The sequence below is a fragment of the Spea bombifrons genome, chromosome 5 (assembly GCF_027358695.1).
Source record: "Spea bombifrons isolate aSpeBom1 chromosome 5, aSpeBom1.2.pri, whole genome shotgun sequence".
Classification (NCBI taxonomy): domain Eukaryota; kingdom Metazoa; phylum Chordata; class Amphibia; order Anura; family Pelobatidae; genus Spea; species Spea bombifrons.
This window is the reverse complement of record NC_071091.1, coordinates 109,498,065-109,515,385: the sequence shown is the minus strand read 5'-3', so window position 1 is coordinate 109,515,385 and position 17,321 is coordinate 109,498,065. Positions and strand designations below refer to the sequence as shown.

Sequence of the window (17,321 nt, the reverse complement as noted above, 5' to 3'; positions counted from 1 at the left end):
GGAAGTTATTAGCTGTGGTTGGCAAAGCTGACCGAGCCAGGCGGAAGTGGTTGTCAGCGATTAGCAAAGCGAATTGTGGTTGGCAAAGCGCGAGGAGAGTTGTGGACAATGAGTGGCCCGGGAACGAGAGTGCGGCGACGGCGGAAACCGGGGCTTCCAGGTGTTACCGCAGGAGGTGGGGTCACAAAATATCGGGACCCATTAACCGTTTGTCTGCAAGAGATAAGAGGCAGAGAGGGGGCAGCTTTCCCCAGACCGTCAGCCCACTGATAACCATTATATAGTATAGTGTAATGGTATAGATATATGTACGTGTATTATTAACCCTTTCTTTATTAACACATTCATTAAACTGGTCTACCGGCAGTATGGAAACATTTTATATAATTCAGGGGCAGGGGTTCTGCAGGGGCAGGGGTTCTGCAGGGGCAGGAACCGGGGGGAGGGGGGTGCAGCAGCCACCAGGGGCAGGAGCCGGCAGCTCCTGGCATTTCCTGCGGGGGTCCAGTCCTGCCATGCGCCCGCTGTCTGACCTCTTGCCCCTTGTCCTGCATGTTAACCCCCGGCACCGGCTGTACTCGTTACCGTGACTTTTATTCCTTCTCCTGTTATTTCAGAGACGCTGCTGTCCTGGCGCAAACGGAAGGCCCTGCAAATACACAACGCCCTGACCTCTGACCCCATAGATATAGATGCCCTGAGGGGGGCAGCAGTGAGCGAAGGGGGGCTTCTGAGCCAGGAGATTCGCAGGAAAGTGTGGCCCAAACTGCTAAACGTTAACGTCTTCTGCCTTCCTCCTAAACCAGGTAACGCTCGTAACTAACCGCAGGCGTCCAGCCCCTCTGACTACCCTGAGAACTGCCCCTTCCCCTATGGGCTGACACGGAATCTGCCCCTCCCGCCGCAGGATGACAGACAGAAAGAAGCTATGGGACACGGGGCCTGCCCCTCCCCCTATGGGGTGACGTGGAATCTGCCCCTCCTGCCGCAGGGTGACAGAAGGAAGCTCTGGGACACGGGGTCTGCCCCTCCCTCTATGGGGTGACGTGGAATCTGCCCCTCCCGCCGCAGGGTGACAGACAGAAGGAAGCTATGGGACACGGGGTCTGCCCCTCCCTCTATGGGGTGACGTGGAATCTGCCCCTCCTGCCACAGGGTGACAGAAGGAATCTATGGGACACGGGGTCTGCCCCTCCCTCTATGGGGTGACGTGGAATCTGCCCCTCCCGCCGCAGGGTGACAGACAGCAGAAGGAAGCTATGGGACACCGGGTCTGCCCCTCCCCCTGTGGGGTGACGTGGAATCTGCCCCTCCCGCCGCAGGGTGACAGTGATGTTGTGTTTCAGGTGCTTGGGTCCGCAGTCACCGGGATTATAATCAGGTTGAGATGGATGTGAGGCGGTCGCTCCGGAGATTTCCCGCAGGTACGCGCTGCCCCCGCGCCGCTCTCCCTTTCGCTGCGGGATGACCTGGCCCCAGAGCTTACACTCTAACCCGCTGATGCTGCTGTGTGGTGATGTCAGTTTACATGATCGGCAGCTGTTTCTGGGGATGCTGCTTAATGTGTGTGTGCGGGGGGCTCCATTGACTGCGGTGTCTGCAGGGATGAGGGGAGCGGTGTGTGTGTTGGGGGGCTCCTGGTGTGATGCGGGGGGCTCCCGGCGGGTTGTGGGCGCATTGTGCATTGACTGCGGTGTCCCTGCAGGGCTGCGGCGTGCGGGGGCTCCCGGCGGGTTGCGGGCGCATTGTGCATTGACTGCGGTGTCCCTGCAGGCATGCGCGAGGCGGAGCGCGCTGTGTTGATGGCGCGGCTCGTCGACGTCATTCTGTACGTTCTGCAGTCTCACCCCGAGCTGCATTATTATCAGGGATTCCACGACATCGCGGTGACGCTGCTCCTCACCGCCGGGCCCCGGCTCGCCACCGCCATGCTCAGCACCCTCTCTACTCACCACCTGAGGTCAGTACTCGGCACCGGCATACACAGAGAGGCGAGTGTGAGTACTCTGTGTCGTTATACAGAGAGGGGAGTGTGAGTACTCTGTGTCGTTATACAGAGAGGGGAGTGTGAGTACTCTGTGTCGTTATACAGAGAGGGGAGTGTGAGTACTCTGTGTTGTTATACAGAGAGGGGAGTGTGAGTACTCTGTGTCGTTATACAGAGAGGGGAGTGTGAGTACTCTGTGTTGTTATATAGAGAGTGGAGTGTGAGTTATCTGTGTCGTTATACAGACTGGAGTGTGAGTAATCTGTTATACAGAGAGGAGAGTATGAGTACTCTGTGTCGTTATACAGAGAGGGGAGTGTGAGTACTCTGTGTCGTTATACAGAGAGGGGAGTGTGAGTACTCTGTGTCGTTATACAGAGAGGAGAGTATGAGTACTCTGTGTCGTTATACAGAGAGGGGAGTGTGAGTACTCTGTGTTGTTATACAGAGAGGGGAGTGTGAGTACTCTGTCGTTATACAGAGAGGGGAGTGTGAGTACTCTGTGTCGTTATACAGAGAGGGGAGTGTGAGTACTCTGTGTTGTTATACAGAGAGGGGAGTGTGAGTACTCTGTCGTTATACAGAGAGTGGAGTGTGAGTACTCTGTGTCGTTATACAGAGAGTGGAGTATGAGTACTCTGTGTCGTTATACAGAGAGTGGAGTGTGAGTACTCTGTCGTTATACAGAGAGTGGAGTATGAGTACTCTGTGTCGTTATACAGAGAGTGGAGTATGAGTACTCTGTCGTTATACAGAGAGGGGAGTGTGAGTACTCTGTCATTATACAAAGAGTGGAGTGTGAGTACTGTGTCGTTATACAGAGAGTGGAGTGTGAGTACTGTGTCGTTATACAGAGAGTGGAGTGTGAGTACTGTGTCGTTATACAGAGAGTGGAGTGTGAGTACTGTGTCGTTATACAGAGAGTGGAGTGTGAGTACTCTGTCATTATACAAAGAGTGGAGTGTGAGTACTCTGTCGTTATACAGAGAGTGGAGTGTGAGTACTCTGTCGTTATACAGAGAGTGGAGTGTGAGTACTGTGTCGTTATACAGAGAGTGGAGTGTGAGTACTGTGTCGTTATACAGAGAGTGGAGTGTGAGTACTCGTGTTGTGTCTGTGCAGGGACTTCATGGAGCGCACCATGGATCAGACGAAGCATGCGCTGGATTACCTGATGCCGCTGATTCAGCGTGAAAGTGATCGGCTGCACGACTTCCTGCGCAGGTAACGGGCGATGTCACTCCGGGGGGGGGTGACTGGGGCAGGTCCTGCTCCGGGGAGGAGGCATGGGGCGGGTGCATTTCCCGTGTCAGTGACAGTCCGTGTAAAGTGCTGCACGTGGGCGTCATTGTACCCCCTGTCGCGCAGGAGGAGTGACCCGTCTTTTTGCCCCATCTCCCCCAGGTCGGAGGTGGGTTGCATCTTTGCCCTCAGCTGGTTGATCACATGGTACGGACACGTCCTCAGCGACTACCACCAGGTGCTGCGTCTGTACGACTTCTTCCTGGCCTCGCACCCGCTGATGCCCGTCTACTGTGCCGCGCAGGTATGGACACGGTCAGGAGGGGGCGGGTCCTGGAACAGGATCATTGGGGGTGGCCACGTCGTTCACATGGGGTGTCCATGGGGTCGCCAATTGTGGCCCCCCCGAAGGCCCAGAAATGTGGGGCAATTCCCTGAATCAGGATGAAGTTGCCCCAGGCCTTATTAGTATCCAGCTCTTATTCTGCCCCGGAAGTCCTAACCCTTTCCTGCCCAACCCAGAATAGATTGTTGTATCAGAACCCCCTCTGTGTTTCCCATGGAAGAGTCCGTCCTCACTTCCTGCCGATCGCTCCCCGTTTATTTGTATTAAAGCCCCCCGGGTGAGGCGCTGCGTCTGGCGGGGGTGGCGTGAAAGCTGAGCGGGCGCTACGGCTTCTCTCGCCTCTGTAGGGTCTCCCGCTGACTCTCGCCGGATGACGCGGTAACCGTGATGTCACGGTAACAGTGATGTCACCGATGCGAGGGAAGAAGGGGGGACCGGTGCGTCTTCACCCGGCACGGAAGGTAAGTGCTGCCCCTATAACTAATGCTTACGGGGACAGTTTAATGCCCCATGCAGCCCCCCCAAGCACTTACTTGCCCCCTTCTGTTGGCCCGTTTTTGCCCCACTGATCCTGAAGCAGCCCATTGGTGGAAGGAAAGCGATACCATTGAAATCGGTAGGAGCGCTTTCTGCCGAGCCGGCGGCGGGTGCGCCGCGTATAACCCAATGTGGGGGGGGGGGGGTTTGTTAATTGCACTACCAGGTGAGGCCACGAGGTGACAGCGACGAGCTACAGAGTGCAGGCGGTCCTCAGCTTACAGCGACCCGCAGTTGCATCGTGTCCATGCGCACACTGCAGCCAGGTCTGACGTTTGCGCTGGAGGAGAAGGTTTTGGGATCATTAGGCTTGCTTTTATCTGAGAAAGAGACCTCTGAGACCTTGAAAGCTTATGCGATTTCCTGAGACTGTTTGCTATGAGTTAGCTGATCCTGTGAGCTGACGCTCAGTGGTGCCGGCGCCCCGTCTGTCTCTTTGTTTCAGATGGTGCTGATGAGGGAGCCGGAGGTTCTGCGGGTTGACTGTGACATGCCCAGCGTTCACCAGCTTCTCTCCAACATCCCCCGCGACTTCCCGTACGAGACCCTGATCTCCCGCACCCGCAGCCTGTTCCAGACGCACCCGCCCCACCACGTGCTGGCATCCGCCGCGCTGCGCACGCACAAAAGGTATCGGGGGGCCCACCCTCTCCTCCTCCTGACTCTCTCGCCCACCCTCTCCTCCTCCTGACTCTCTCGCCCACCCTCTCCTCCTCCTGACTCTCTCGCCCACCCTCTCCTCCTCCTGACTCTATCGCCCCCCCCTCCTCCTGACTCTCTCGCCCCCCCCTCTCCTCCTCCTGACTCCCCCCCCCCTCCTCCTCCTCCTGACTCTCTCGCCCCCTCTCCTTTCTCCAGTATTTCCATTTCCTCGTTCGACTCCCTCCTGGCTTCCACCTCGTGTCAGCGGCCGGACTTCGTGCTCCGCAGAGAGACGGCTGCTGGTTCCCAGGATGGGCCCCGGCGCTCCCAGAACACGTTGGTGAAGCTGGCGGTGTGGGGTCTGTCTGCCTCGCTGGGGGCTGCTGCACTCGCCGTCACTCAGAGCGCCCTGGAGTGGGGCCCGGAACTACTGCTCGGCCTTTTCTGAGGGTCCGGGATTGGAGCGGTCCCAGGAACGTGTGCTGGATCCGGGTGAACGGAACTGGATGGTGAGGAGTAGCAGAGGATGACGGAAAACACGAGGCTTGGGCAAGCTATGTCCTTGTGCTGAGAGTAATGGGGGTTGTGGTGATGCCTGGACCTGCTTTAACGTTATGGTCTGGGTCGCATAAAACCCCCGCTGAGTGTGGACCAGGCAGTGCAGCGTGAGTGAGTGGTGGGCCCGGTGTAGGTGATGGGCGGTTATGGTGGGTTGGCACATGGACTCGGTGGAGCAGCGCGGATGGCCGGTGGTTTGGATGTCACGCGGGTGGAGTGGGAGTCCCATGGACCAGGAATGAGGTTATTTCGTGCTCTCCACCCTGATTCGCTGTGACCAGATCTTCCGTGGGATCCTGTGGATGTGTTTCCCCCCCCCCCATGACACTTGGAGCCGTCCATGTCTCGGGGGCCTTTCCGGTCGCTGGACCCCAGTGCCGATGTACCGCGTGGGGCCGTAGAAGGACAGGATCATCAGTGTATTCGTTAACCATCTGAATGAAAACTCAAATACAAACGGCAGAGAGCCCCCCGTCTCCACGACGCTCACCGAAAGCAAAGCCGAGCCGCGCCCCCCCGATGTATTCCGTCGTTGGTGGGGGGGTAGTTTGGCGGTTTGATAAAATCACCGCTGGATCCGGTTAGGGTTATTAGTATCTACAAATTCCCTGAGAGACCAGAGCCGGGCGCCCGGCGGGACTGCTCTTTCTAGCGTATGGTGGGACTGCAGCTTTAATGTATAGATAGGGATAAGATTTGGGGTCGCGGATGGATTGTGACGGTCGGCGCGATTTATCATCTTCTGATAGGTCCAGTAAGTTCGTCCCGCGGCTCCGAAGGAGATCTATAAAGCCACTCGCGTTATTTATTGTTCTTTTTTTTTTACAATAAATTGTTTCTCGTTCTTCTGTGTTTGTTTTTGCCCCCGGGCTGTGCGGCCGATGCATGCGCGGGGTTACTGGCGACTGCCGGGGTCAGGCTGCAGCTGAAGTGCCGTTTCCGCTGCAGCAGCTGCCGCTGTTTAATTACCGCCGTTAATGAGTTTAGTTTCAGGGGAGCAGCTGCTGTTCACTAATTACAGGAGACGGCGGCTTCGTTACCGGGCTATGGGGGGCCGAGAGAGAGAGAGACGTCCCCCTCCCCCCAGGGGGTCTCCGAAGAGACATCGCAGCAGAGCTATGAGATTAGACTGTAAGAGATAGATGCCCCTCGCCCTCGAGACCGCCCCCTGTATGGGGGATCGTCCAATCAGCTGGAGATCTCATGAAGTCTCCCAGAGCCGATTGGCCGGGATCGTTACGAGACGTTCGGTTTATTGCATATCAATTGCATATAAAACGTTTGAGACATGTGAGACGGCAGCTTGAACACGTATGTAAAAGGCGTGACGCGGCGGGGACAGCAAGTAATATATAAAGAAAAAAAAACACATTAGAAACCAAACCTGGATTGTGATTGGCTCTTTAATTTAGCAATAAAACCGACAGTACAAAACCTCCGACACATTTACAGATACATTTAAAATTGTCCAGACGTGAATCTGCCGCCGGGTGGATGCCGCCCGGTATCTTCTCACAAATAACAGGCAGGATCTTTGAGCAGAGACCAGCTCTGCAACCCCAGCGACCGCGTAACGTACGATAATACCGCGCATGCTGCGGCGTCTACCGGGCCAGGAGGAAACATTGTGCTCTAGGTGAGCAGGACGAATTAATGGGTGTGTGAGTGGAGGCTCCGTGGAGTAACGGTTAGTGTTGGCGGAGGCTCAGAGGAGTTATGGTTAGTGTGGATTGAGTAAGGGTGAGTGGAGGCTCAGATGAGTAACGGTTAGCGTGGATAGAGTAATGGTTAGTGTTTTTGCGGAGGCTCAGAGGAGTAATGGTTAGTGTGGATTGAGTAAGGGTGAGTGGGGCGGAGGCTCAGAGGAGTAATGGTTAGTGTGGATTGAGTAAGGGTGAGTGGAGCGGAGGCTCAGAGGAGTAATGGTTAGTGTGGATTGAGTAAGGGTGAGTGGGGCGGAGGCTCAGAGGAGTAATGGTTAGTGTGGATTGAGTAAGGGTGAGTGGGGCGGAGGCTCAGAGGAGTAATGGTTAGTGTGGATTGAGTAAGGGTGAGTGGGGCGGAGGCTCAGAGGAGTAACGGCTAGTGTGGATTGAGTAAGGGTGAGTGGGGTGGAGGCTCAGAGGAGTAATGGTTAGTGTGGATTGAGTAAGGGTGAGTGGGGCGGAGGCTCAGAGGAGTAACGGTTAGTGTGGATTGAGTAAGGTTGAGTGTGGGCTGAGGAACTTTGTGCCATTACTAGTCCTCCGCCATGTTTTGGGCCATCACAGAAGCAGGCGTTGTTCTCAGGCCCCCAAAACCCCTTTCCACGTTTTCCTCTCAACTCTCGCAATGGTCGGCATTTAAGGTTAGAGGTCACAGGGGGCTGCTCCTCGGGGGCCGCTCCTCGGGGGCCGCTGTTGCTGTCGTCCGGTGGCTTTTCCAGACGTGATGGAGGCAGGAGCCGGGGCTCTGGCTATCGCTTCAGAAGAATGAGTGTGACTTAGTAATGGTCAGGAGGGATGCGCATGTCCAGGAATACGTATCGAAAGTCCTCTGGTTCGCCTGGCCGCCATTTTTAAGCCGCAGCCGTGGAGGAACCTGGAGGTCGCCAGCTGGACTCCTTGGGTTGATTGGGTAGAGGATCTGTGGGCGTTACATGTTCGGGGTGCTCTGTGTTTTCGGGGCCCTGGAAATGGGGCGGAATGTGAGAAGGGGAGGTTTCTCTGGCATCAGGATGAATCCGAAGACGGTCTTCATGTCCTCTTTACAAACCGTGTCGATCTGGAAATTCTTCAGGATCTGGAGGAGACAAAATAGAAATGGCCGCATTTACTCATCACAGAGCGCTGCTCCTCTCTCTCATCCCATTATCCCTGCTCCTCTCTCTCATCTCTGCTCCTCTCTCTCATCCCATTATCCCTGCTCCTCTCTCTCATCTCTGCTCCTCTCTCTCATCCCATTATCCCTGCTCCTCTCTCTCATCTCTGCTCCTCTCTCTCATCCCATTATCCCTGCTCCTCTCTCTCATCTCTGCTCCTCTCTCTCATCCCATTATCTCTGCTCCTCTCTCTCATCTCTGCTCCTCTCTCTCATCCCATTATCCCTGCTCCTCTCTCTCATCTTATCATCTCTGCTCCTCTCTCTCATCCCATTATCCCTGCTCCTCTCTCTCATCTCTGCTCCTCTCTCTCATCTCTGCTCCTCTCTCTCATCCCATTATCCCTGCTCCTCTCATCTTATCTCTGCTCCTCTCGCTCTCATCCCATTATCCCTGCTCCTCTCTCTCATCTTATCATCTCTGCTCCTCTCTCTCTCTCATCCCATTACCCCTGCTCCTCTCTCTCATCTTATCATCTCTGCTCCTCTCTCTCTCTCATCCCATTATCCCTGCTCCTCTCTCTCGTCTTATCATCTCTGCTCCTCTCTCCCATCCCATTCTTCCTGCTCTTCTCTCATCTTATCATCTCTGCTCCTGTCTTTCATCTAATTATACCTGTTCTTCTCTACCCCTTTATTCCTTCCCCTATATCCCCCCTTTATCTAGAATCATCTCTCCCCGTTATCCTGGCACCTCTCTTCCCTTTTTTCGCTGTTCCTCTCTTTCCCGTATGAGTCCTGGCTCTTCTCTCCTCTTTATCTTGGCTCCTCTTTCTCCTATCCCATTTATCCCTGCTTCTCTCTCCCCTCTCTCCCTCATTATCGGTGCTCCTGCCTCTTCCCCGGTTATCCCTGATCCCCTCACTCCCCCATTATCCTTGATTCTCTCCCCTTGCTCCTCTCTCCCTCTCGTTAATCCCGTTCCTCTCTCACACCCTCACTCACATGCATTAGGAAAAGCATTATCTCAGTCTCTGCGATCCGGCGGCCGATGCACTGACGGGAGCCAAACCCGAAAGCCAGAGCCTTAAAGTTGGTGTCGTCTTTGCGTGTCCAGCGCGCTGGGTCATAACGTAGAGGATCCCGAAACACCAGGGGGCTGCGGCCCAGGGGGTACAATGCAACCTGCACCAGGGTCTGTGGCGACAGAACCAAAACTCACTCATACACAGCGTGGCCCCTTACACACGGTGGGGGTGCAAACGCAGTAACACAGAGAGGCCCCCCGCGTCTCACCCCGGTTCTTACCCCAGCTGGGATGTGGTAATTCTGCAGAACTAAGTCCCGCGTTGGGTATCTCTGCACCGTGATCCCCACCGGATACAACCTGAAAACACAAGGAGAGATCCCCCCGTTAACTCAGGCCCGGCAGACCCGGGGGAGACGCGGCGGAGACACGACGGAGACCAGGCGGAGACCAGGCGGAGACACGACGGAGACCGGGCGGAGAAGCAGCGGAGACACGGTGGAGACCAGGCGGAGACCGGGCGGAGACGCGCCACCGCACTTACCGCAAGGTTTCCTTGATCGCTCCTTTGAGTAGCGGAAGAGAGTTGAGTAAATGGTTCAAGTCTTTGGGTTCCTGAGTTTCCGCTCTGAGTATCTCCTCGCGTAAGTCTCTCTGCACCGAAGGGTTACGAGCCAACTCGAAGAGCGTGAAGAGCAGAGGCATGGCTGTCTGAAAGCGAGAGAGGGAAGAGGCGCGTGAAGAGGGCAGGGGGCCGATGAACACTCCTGGGGCTGAGTGAGTGCAGGTGAGTGAACGCAGGGTAAAGGGAATAAAGACAAGTGGCATCTCACTATAACATCTTCCATTTTAAGGGAGTGAGTAGCAGTCAAAGGCACCTGGGGACGGACCCTCTCACCGTGTCCACGCCGCCGGCCATCAGCTCAGTGACGTTGGCTTTGATCGAGTCAAGTGGAAGCTCTCCTTGGAGTAAGAGCTCGGCCATGATCCCCGAGTATCCGCGCTCCTGCCCCAGGCAGAATTCCTGGTAAATGTTCTGGATGCATTTATCGGCTGCAGAGAAAGAGCGAGATGGGGAACCAGGTCACGTAACATGCGTGTCACAACGTCCACGTCATGCGTGTCACAACTTCCCCTCTGTTCTTAATGTCTCTGGTGTTGGGGCATTAGAGGCAGAGAAACTGCCTGGAAAGCATAAGGGGTGTCTGTGTGATTCCTCCCCCATGCAAGTGGTTTGTTCCATGATACTGAGGGGAAGAGATTTCCCCACCCCAAATGGTTTGTTCCATGATACTGAGGGGAATAGATTTCCCCACCCCAAGTGGTTTGTTCCAGGGCGTTTCCTGTCTGCTGTGTGAGCAGGGAGTGCTTCCTGTGACAGATTATAGAGGTGATGGCTGTTCAGTAGATGGCTGTTCAGTCAATGCAGATGAGTGAGGGCAGCATACTCTGAGTGAGTGCAGTATACCCAGTGAGTGAGGGCAGTATACCATGTGAGTGAGTGCAGATGTATGCAATATGTTATGTCATGTATAATCAGCCCAAAAACATAAACTATATGTACAGCATTGTACAGCGCTGCGGAGTATGACGGTGATATATAAATAATAATAACACATTGTACAGCGCTGCGGAATATGTTGGCGATATATAAATAATAATAACACACACTTTACAGCGCTGCGGAGTATGACGGCGATATATAAATAATAATAACACACATTGTACAGCGCTGCGGAGTATGACGGCGATATATAAATAATAATAATAACACACATTGTACAGCGCTGCGGAGTATGACGGCGATATATAAATAATAATAACACACATTGTACAGCGCTGCAGAATATGTTGGCGATATATAAATAATAATACACATTGTACAGCGCTGCGGAGTATGACGGTGATATATAAATAATAACACATTGTACAGCGCTGCAGAATATGTTGGCGATATATAAATAATAATACACATTGTACATTATATTCGCGGTGGAGCCGGCGATTCTCTTATGATTTATGGGTAATTATTGGCGTAGAGTTACCCGTCCCCGGGAAGCGCACCATCACACAACGGCTCCCTAAAACAGCGAGACAATCAGCCTACGGTACTAACCCTGCTCAAAAATCACGTCCCAGGCCTTCATGTGCTCCTTCCATATCTGGTGCTCCGTCAGGCGCATGAGCTGCGTGGGCAGGAAGAGCAGCGGCAGCGTGGTCTTAATCATGGTTTCCACGGCGCCAATAAAGCGCAGAGACTCGGCGTTGGGATTTTCTTCCAGGAGCCCAAGACGCTGTCCGTATAAAACGTAACTACTCGCTGCCAACACAGAGGAGGGTCGGGGTCACTCAAAGAATGAAACAACGGGACATGGACGAGGCCCCTCCCACTGCAGGGCGACAGAAGGGAGCTATGGGACACCGAGGCGGCCCCTCCCACTGCAGAGTGACACAGAAAGAAGGGAGGTATGGGGCACGGAGCAGCCCCTCCCACTGCAAGGCGACAGAAGGGAGGTACGGGGCACGGAGCAGCCCCTCCCACTGCAAGGTGACAGAAAGAAGGGAGGTATGGGGCACGGAGCAGCCCCTCCCACTGCAGGGCGACAGAAGGGAGCTATGGGACACCGAGGCGGCCCCTCCCACTGCAGAGTGACACAGAAAGAAGGGAGGTATGGGGCACGGAGCAGCCCCTCCCACTGCAAGGCGACAGAAGGGAGGTACGGGGCACGGAGCAGCCCCTCCCACTGCAAGGTGACAGACAGAAGGGAGGTATGGGGCACGGAGCAGCCCCTCCCACTGCAAGGCGACAGACAGAAGGGAGGTATGGGGCACGGAGCAGCCCCTCCCACTGCAGGGCGACAGACAGAAGGGAGGTATGGGGCACGGAGTCTGCCCTCCCACTGAACAGATCCATAAAGTTGCCCCAAATATGAGAATCTCTCACCTTCTAGCGTGAAGCGGAAGAGGTCGGCGTACAGATCCACCGTCAGCGCTCCGCGGGTGTTCTTGTCGATGCGTCTTTTCAGAAGAGAAGAGAAGTCACGGGCGACCTCATCGAGAAACGGGAGGAATCTCCTCACTCCCATCAGGCTCAGCACCTCCTTGTTCAGCACCAGGCGGTCAGAGCGCCATTCCTCGCCGTTACTGGGGAGAGAAGGAAACCGTCTCACAGCAGCCGGCGGATAATACGGAGCCGCGGACGGATTCCGGAGATCTCTCCGGGCCGCCCATACTGCGAGAAGATCAAACAGCGCTACGGAATATGATGGCGCTATATAAATAATAACACACATTGTACAGCGCTGCGGAGTATGACGGCGATATATAAATAATAATAACACATTGTACAGCGCTGCGGAATATGATGGCGATATACCGGTCTATATATATATAATAATAGTGTATTGTACAGCGCTGCGGAATATGATGGCGCTATATATATAATAATAGTGTATTGTACAGCGCTGCGGAATATGATGGCGATTTATATTTGACACTTACAGCAGGAAGACCCCACACTTGTGGTTGCGCAGGTCCCTGTGTGCCGCCCAGGCCTCGATCCGCATCCTGCGAGGAAAGACCCCCTCGGCCTGGAAGAGGCGCGCCACGTCCTGAGGGAGGAGGATGTTGACGCTGCTGTGCGAGCCGAGCCGCTCTCTGTTTAGACGCAAAACATTTTATTACAGTCGCCCCTCTCCGTACCAAACGCCCTCCGCCACCCGGTTCCTCTCCCCGCCCCCCGCTCCAGGTCTGCAGCCGGAACCCCGCGACGGGGCACTCCTTCCTCTCTATGGTTTACGGAGAAGCGACGAGGTTCCTTCCGACGCGTTTGGATTTGGGGCGAGGGGCTGTCGTGGCATCTGTGGCAGAAGCTGTTTGTCGTGAAGAGCCCCGCAGCGGGGGTCCGGACGCGGCCGGCGATATAAACATCATTTACCCGATTAGAGAGGCTCAGAAGTTTGGGTGAGACGACGATTTCTAGCACTCGGGACCACAGAAGAATATTAACCCCATAACTGCCGACAGACTCTTTCCGCGGGGGCAGGAGCAGAGCGGGGTGAAAATGTTTGCCCATATTCTCATCTTTATGCCGGCGGCTCTGACAAGACTTTCTGCAACCAAGGACATCATCGCGTCGTTGTGGACGTATGGGGGGGTCTTGGCCTCATGACGCCTGCCGTGGTGGAAGAAATCCATGTTTTCTCCCCTATACATATATTTGCATTAGGTGTGAATGGAACGGGGGCGCTCGGAACAGGGGTGCCCGGAACAGGGTGCCCGGAACATGGACGCTCGGAACGTGTTTCTGATCATGTGACCGAACTGTTAGAGGGATTGTTCCGGAATGGCCCAATCGGATTAGGAATATTGAAATATCGCCCATATGTGGTAAAAACTCTACCCCTAGGGGTATAACGTTTAGAAGAATGGGGGTCTCTTTCTCCTCCATGTCTTGAAGAACCCGGAGCCTACAACACCGAGCTCCATCGTCTTCTTACCTCCATCTGCCCTGGGTTGGTGCTGTATATCTACTACTTTGCTTAAGAAATGAACCTGAAATACCCAGAAGCTGTGATTCCGGTTTAACAGAGAAGCTACAATGTACCCCCGACTGGGTACTAGAGTGGAAGTTACCCCCTGCATGTTCTCGTTGGGGGGCCATGGGTGTTGTGGCCCCATCACTGCAAACTGTCCCCCGCTCGTCCGTATTTTGGGGGCTATGGTTAAGGTGCCCTCAGCGTGGCCCCTACGGCGCGTCCCCGCAGCACTCACCGGTATATGGGCCCCAGTCTCTGGAAGTTCTCCTCCATGACGTGGTGCATGCGCTGGAACTGGTTTCTTCTCCAGAAGTGGAAGAGGTTGAGCCACGCGCTGCGCCCCGTGCTGGGGATGGCGCTGAGCGGCAGGGTTTGTGGGGCGACCTCCGCGTGGGGTTCTTGGATGAGGGGGACGGTGGACAGCTGGGAGATCCCCCTCCAAAAACACCTTCCATGGGCTGGGGGATATCCGGCCAAACAGGAGCGGACGTGGGGAAGGACTCTGCTCTCCAGCATCTCCGCAACGCCGTCTGTCTCTCCTACACGGCCCCCGAGTGCCGCTGTCTCTTATATCTTTCTCACACACTTTATCACTCGATCTTTCCATGACACGTAATTCCTTCCCACTTTCCTCCCACCATCACCCAGTCCATCCCATCATGTTATATCGTCATTAATTACACGTGACACGCGGAGAGCTGTGATGGGACTGTCTACATGTTGAATGTTATAAAGTCAAAATAAACGGTCTAATCTCTGCCAAATGAGCGATCTCTCAGAGGACACGCGTGTTTGGCACTGTACTGAGCAGCACATGTGAAGTGCTGCCCCCTGCAGTATGTGGCATGTATAAGAAGAACATACATCAAGTAACATGCGCAGCTCAGTAACATGGGAATTGCATATATGTCCTGGAACAAGATGGCTGACACGGCCATAATTTCTGTATCATGTTGTTAATCGGGCGAAGGCATCTACAAAGCTGAAGGAACTCCCAGAGAAGAGGGGTATCAGGGCAGTTGAGAGGGACTGGGTGACCTAGACAGGGGCTTTTCGTAGACATGGGAGAGGGGCAAACTGAACGTGGCGATGTGGGGGGGGGGCAGTGAGACTAGTATACAATGGCTTCCTCCCCAGGGGGGTATTTTCTGCTCATTGTGACTTGGAGGCCTCTGCCAGCCTTCCAGAATCTTCCATCAGAGCAGCGCGGAGCGCAGTTGCCCTACTGCAACCGGGGGGGGGGTTACTGCCAGTAAAACACATATCAGGACGGAATAAAAGCCCCCCTTTTGTGGACCCCTCATTATTCCCACCTTCTCTGCTATAATCCCCGCCGCGCACTCCACCCCCTCTATATCTGCCCGGAACACTTTGTTCAATGACATTCTCCATCCAAGGCCCCAGATAAGGATCTCCCATGATGAGGGATTTATTCTGTGACCCCGGCCGCGCCGCTCTCTGCGGAGAGGAAGAAAGATTCATGCCGGGGGCTTCATGTTCATTCACCTTATTAATCTATTACCAGCCTCGGGGAGTGAAGAGTTAAACATAGAGTAAAAGTGATGGGATTTAGTGTCAGTGCGGGGGCAGCGTGGCCACTGTCTGTATATAACCGGCACTGAGTGATGGGAGTTAGTGTCAGTGCGGGGGCAGCGCGGCCACTGTCTGTATATAACCGGCACTGAGTGATGGGAGTTAGTGTCAGTGCGGGTGCAGAGTTCTGGTGCCGGTGGGGCCTTTGGGGTAGGGGCAGATCTCGGGGGAGGGTGAAATCCCGGAGCTGAGTATCTGGGGAAGTTTTGTGGCGCGAACAATAAACAGTAAAGATATTTGAGGTCTTCAGAAACGTGCACTTTACACGTTAGAGACATGCTCCGTACACGCTAGAGACATGCTCCGTACGCGTTAGAGACATGCTCCGTACGCGTTAGAGACATGCTCCGTACGCGTTAGAGACATGCTCCGTATGCGTTAGACACATGCTCCGTACGCGTTAGACACATGCTCCGTACACGTTAGTCACATGCTCGGTACGCGTTAGACACATGCTCCGTACGCGTTAGACACATGCTCCGTACGCGTTAGAAACATGCTCCGTACGCGTTAGAAACAAGCTCAGTACGCGTTAGAAAGATGCTCCGTACGCGTTAGAAAGATGCTCCGTAAGCGTTAGACACATGCTCCGTACGCGTTAGAAACATGCTCCGTACGCGTTAGAAAGATGCTCCGTACGCGTTAGAAAGATGCTCCGTACGCGTTAGAGACATGCTCCGTAAGCGTAAGAGACATGCTCCGTAAGCGTAAGAGACATGCTCCGTACGCGTTAGACACATGCTCCTTACGCGTTAGAAAGATGCTCCGTACGCGTTAGAGACATGCTCTGTAAGCGTTAGAGACATGCTCCGTAAGCGTTAGAGACATGCTCCGTAAGCGTAAGAGACATGCTCCGTACGCGTTAGACACATGCTCCTTACGCGTTAGAAAGATGCTCCGTACGCGTTAGAGACATGCTCCGTAAGCGTTAGAGACATGCTCCGTAAGCGTTAGAGACATGCTCCGTAAGCGTTAGACACATGCTCCGTAAGCGTTAGAGACATGCTCAGTACGCCTTAGAGACATGCTCCTTAAGCATTAGAGACATGCTCCGTAAGCGTAAGAGACATTCTCAGTACGCGTTAGAGACATGCTCCGTACGCGTTAGAGACATGCTCCGTACGCGTTAGAAACATGCTCCGTACGCGTTAGAAACATGCTCCGTACGCGTTAGAGACATGCTCCATACACGTTAGAGACATACGCCGTACACGTCAGAGACATACGCTGTACACGTGACATGTTATCAGGAGACAATCTATCCTGAGGACACAGTACAAAGACTATTATTGTATTTATAGAGAGGATGGAAAATGGAGATCAGGGTAAGAAGTGACCTCTGTCAGAAAGACCTTCAGAACCTCTCTGGCCAGAAGCGGCAGACAGACGGCGTGGGAGACGCGGTTCCAAAAATACCTAAAGCAAACACGCGGTCTGCACAGAGCGCTCTATCCCACAAACTGTCTAATGTATCGGCCGAGACTCCCCAAATACTAACCCTTTAATAACCCATCACACAGGTCCTGTGCAGAGAGTGGCCAATGGCGGCAGCCAAGCATCTCTAATAACGGTCGTTACGCAAACCGTGGTCAGGAGATATTCTGAAATAAGTCACCTGTATTCAAGCAGCGATTCCAGCTGTGATAAAGCAGGGAGAAAAACAACAATTGGGACGCTCAGAGGAGAATATGAAGGTGTTGGCTCCAGACTGTGTGGCCCTGAGGATCTGCCCATTTACCCTGAGACTGGGGTAAAAACCCTAAGAATCTGCCCATTCACCCTAAGACCCTGAGACTCCATGTGATTGTCGGTCTGACATGATCCATCCTCAGAAAAGCCTGACTGCTACATTCAAAAATATATTTCCCAGAATGAGCCTTTAATTCATTTCCCTGTCACAGAGGTGAGACTCGCAGGGCTGCGGTTACCCGGCTCAGATCTCCATCCCGCCTGCTTTACGCCAGTCTTCTGGGACCAGACGGGAGAATCCATGAACATCAAAAGCCATGCGCTCGCTATTTCTTGGTCCCTGGGGATGTATACCACGCAGGC

The 17,321-nt window shown here is 54.2% G+C and overlaps 2 protein-coding genes across 2 annotated transcripts; one reads left to right on the top strand and one right to left on the bottom strand.

Annotated features, from left to right (window-relative positions):
* The first annotated feature begins 30 nt into the window (after window positions 1–30).
* LOC128497458 (TBC1 domain family member 20-like) lies at window positions 31–5,263 on the top strand. The gene is made up of 8 exons (XM_053467548.1): window positions 31–175; window positions 618–806; window positions 1,347–1,424; window positions 1,774–1,960; window positions 3,110–3,211; window positions 3,392–3,533; window positions 4,558–4,742; window positions 4,971–5,263. Exons 1-8 carry the CDS (start codon window positions 109–111, stop codon window positions 5,200–5,202), a joined length of 1,182 nt encoding a protein of 393 aa, XP_053323523.1. The 5' UTR covers window positions 31–108; the 3' UTR covers window positions 5,203–5,263.
* A 2,572-nt stretch (window positions 5,264–7,835) lies between these two features.
* Window positions 7,836–14,192, bottom strand: LOC128497467 (cytochrome P450 11B, mitochondrial-like). Its single transcript, XM_053467558.1, has 9 exons — window positions 13,912–14,192; window positions 12,640–12,795; window positions 12,083–12,282; window positions 11,255–11,458; window positions 10,037–10,191; window positions 9,683–9,849; window positions 9,420–9,498; window positions 9,117–9,308; window positions 7,836–8,093 (listed from the first exon to the last, which is right to left on the bottom strand). Exons 1-9 carry the CDS (start codon window positions 14,190–14,192, stop codon window positions 7,947–7,949), a joined length of 1,581 nt encoding a protein of 526 aa, XP_053323533.1. The 3' UTR covers window positions 7,836–7,946.
* Between the last annotated feature and the right edge of the window lie 3,129 nt (window positions 14,193–17,321).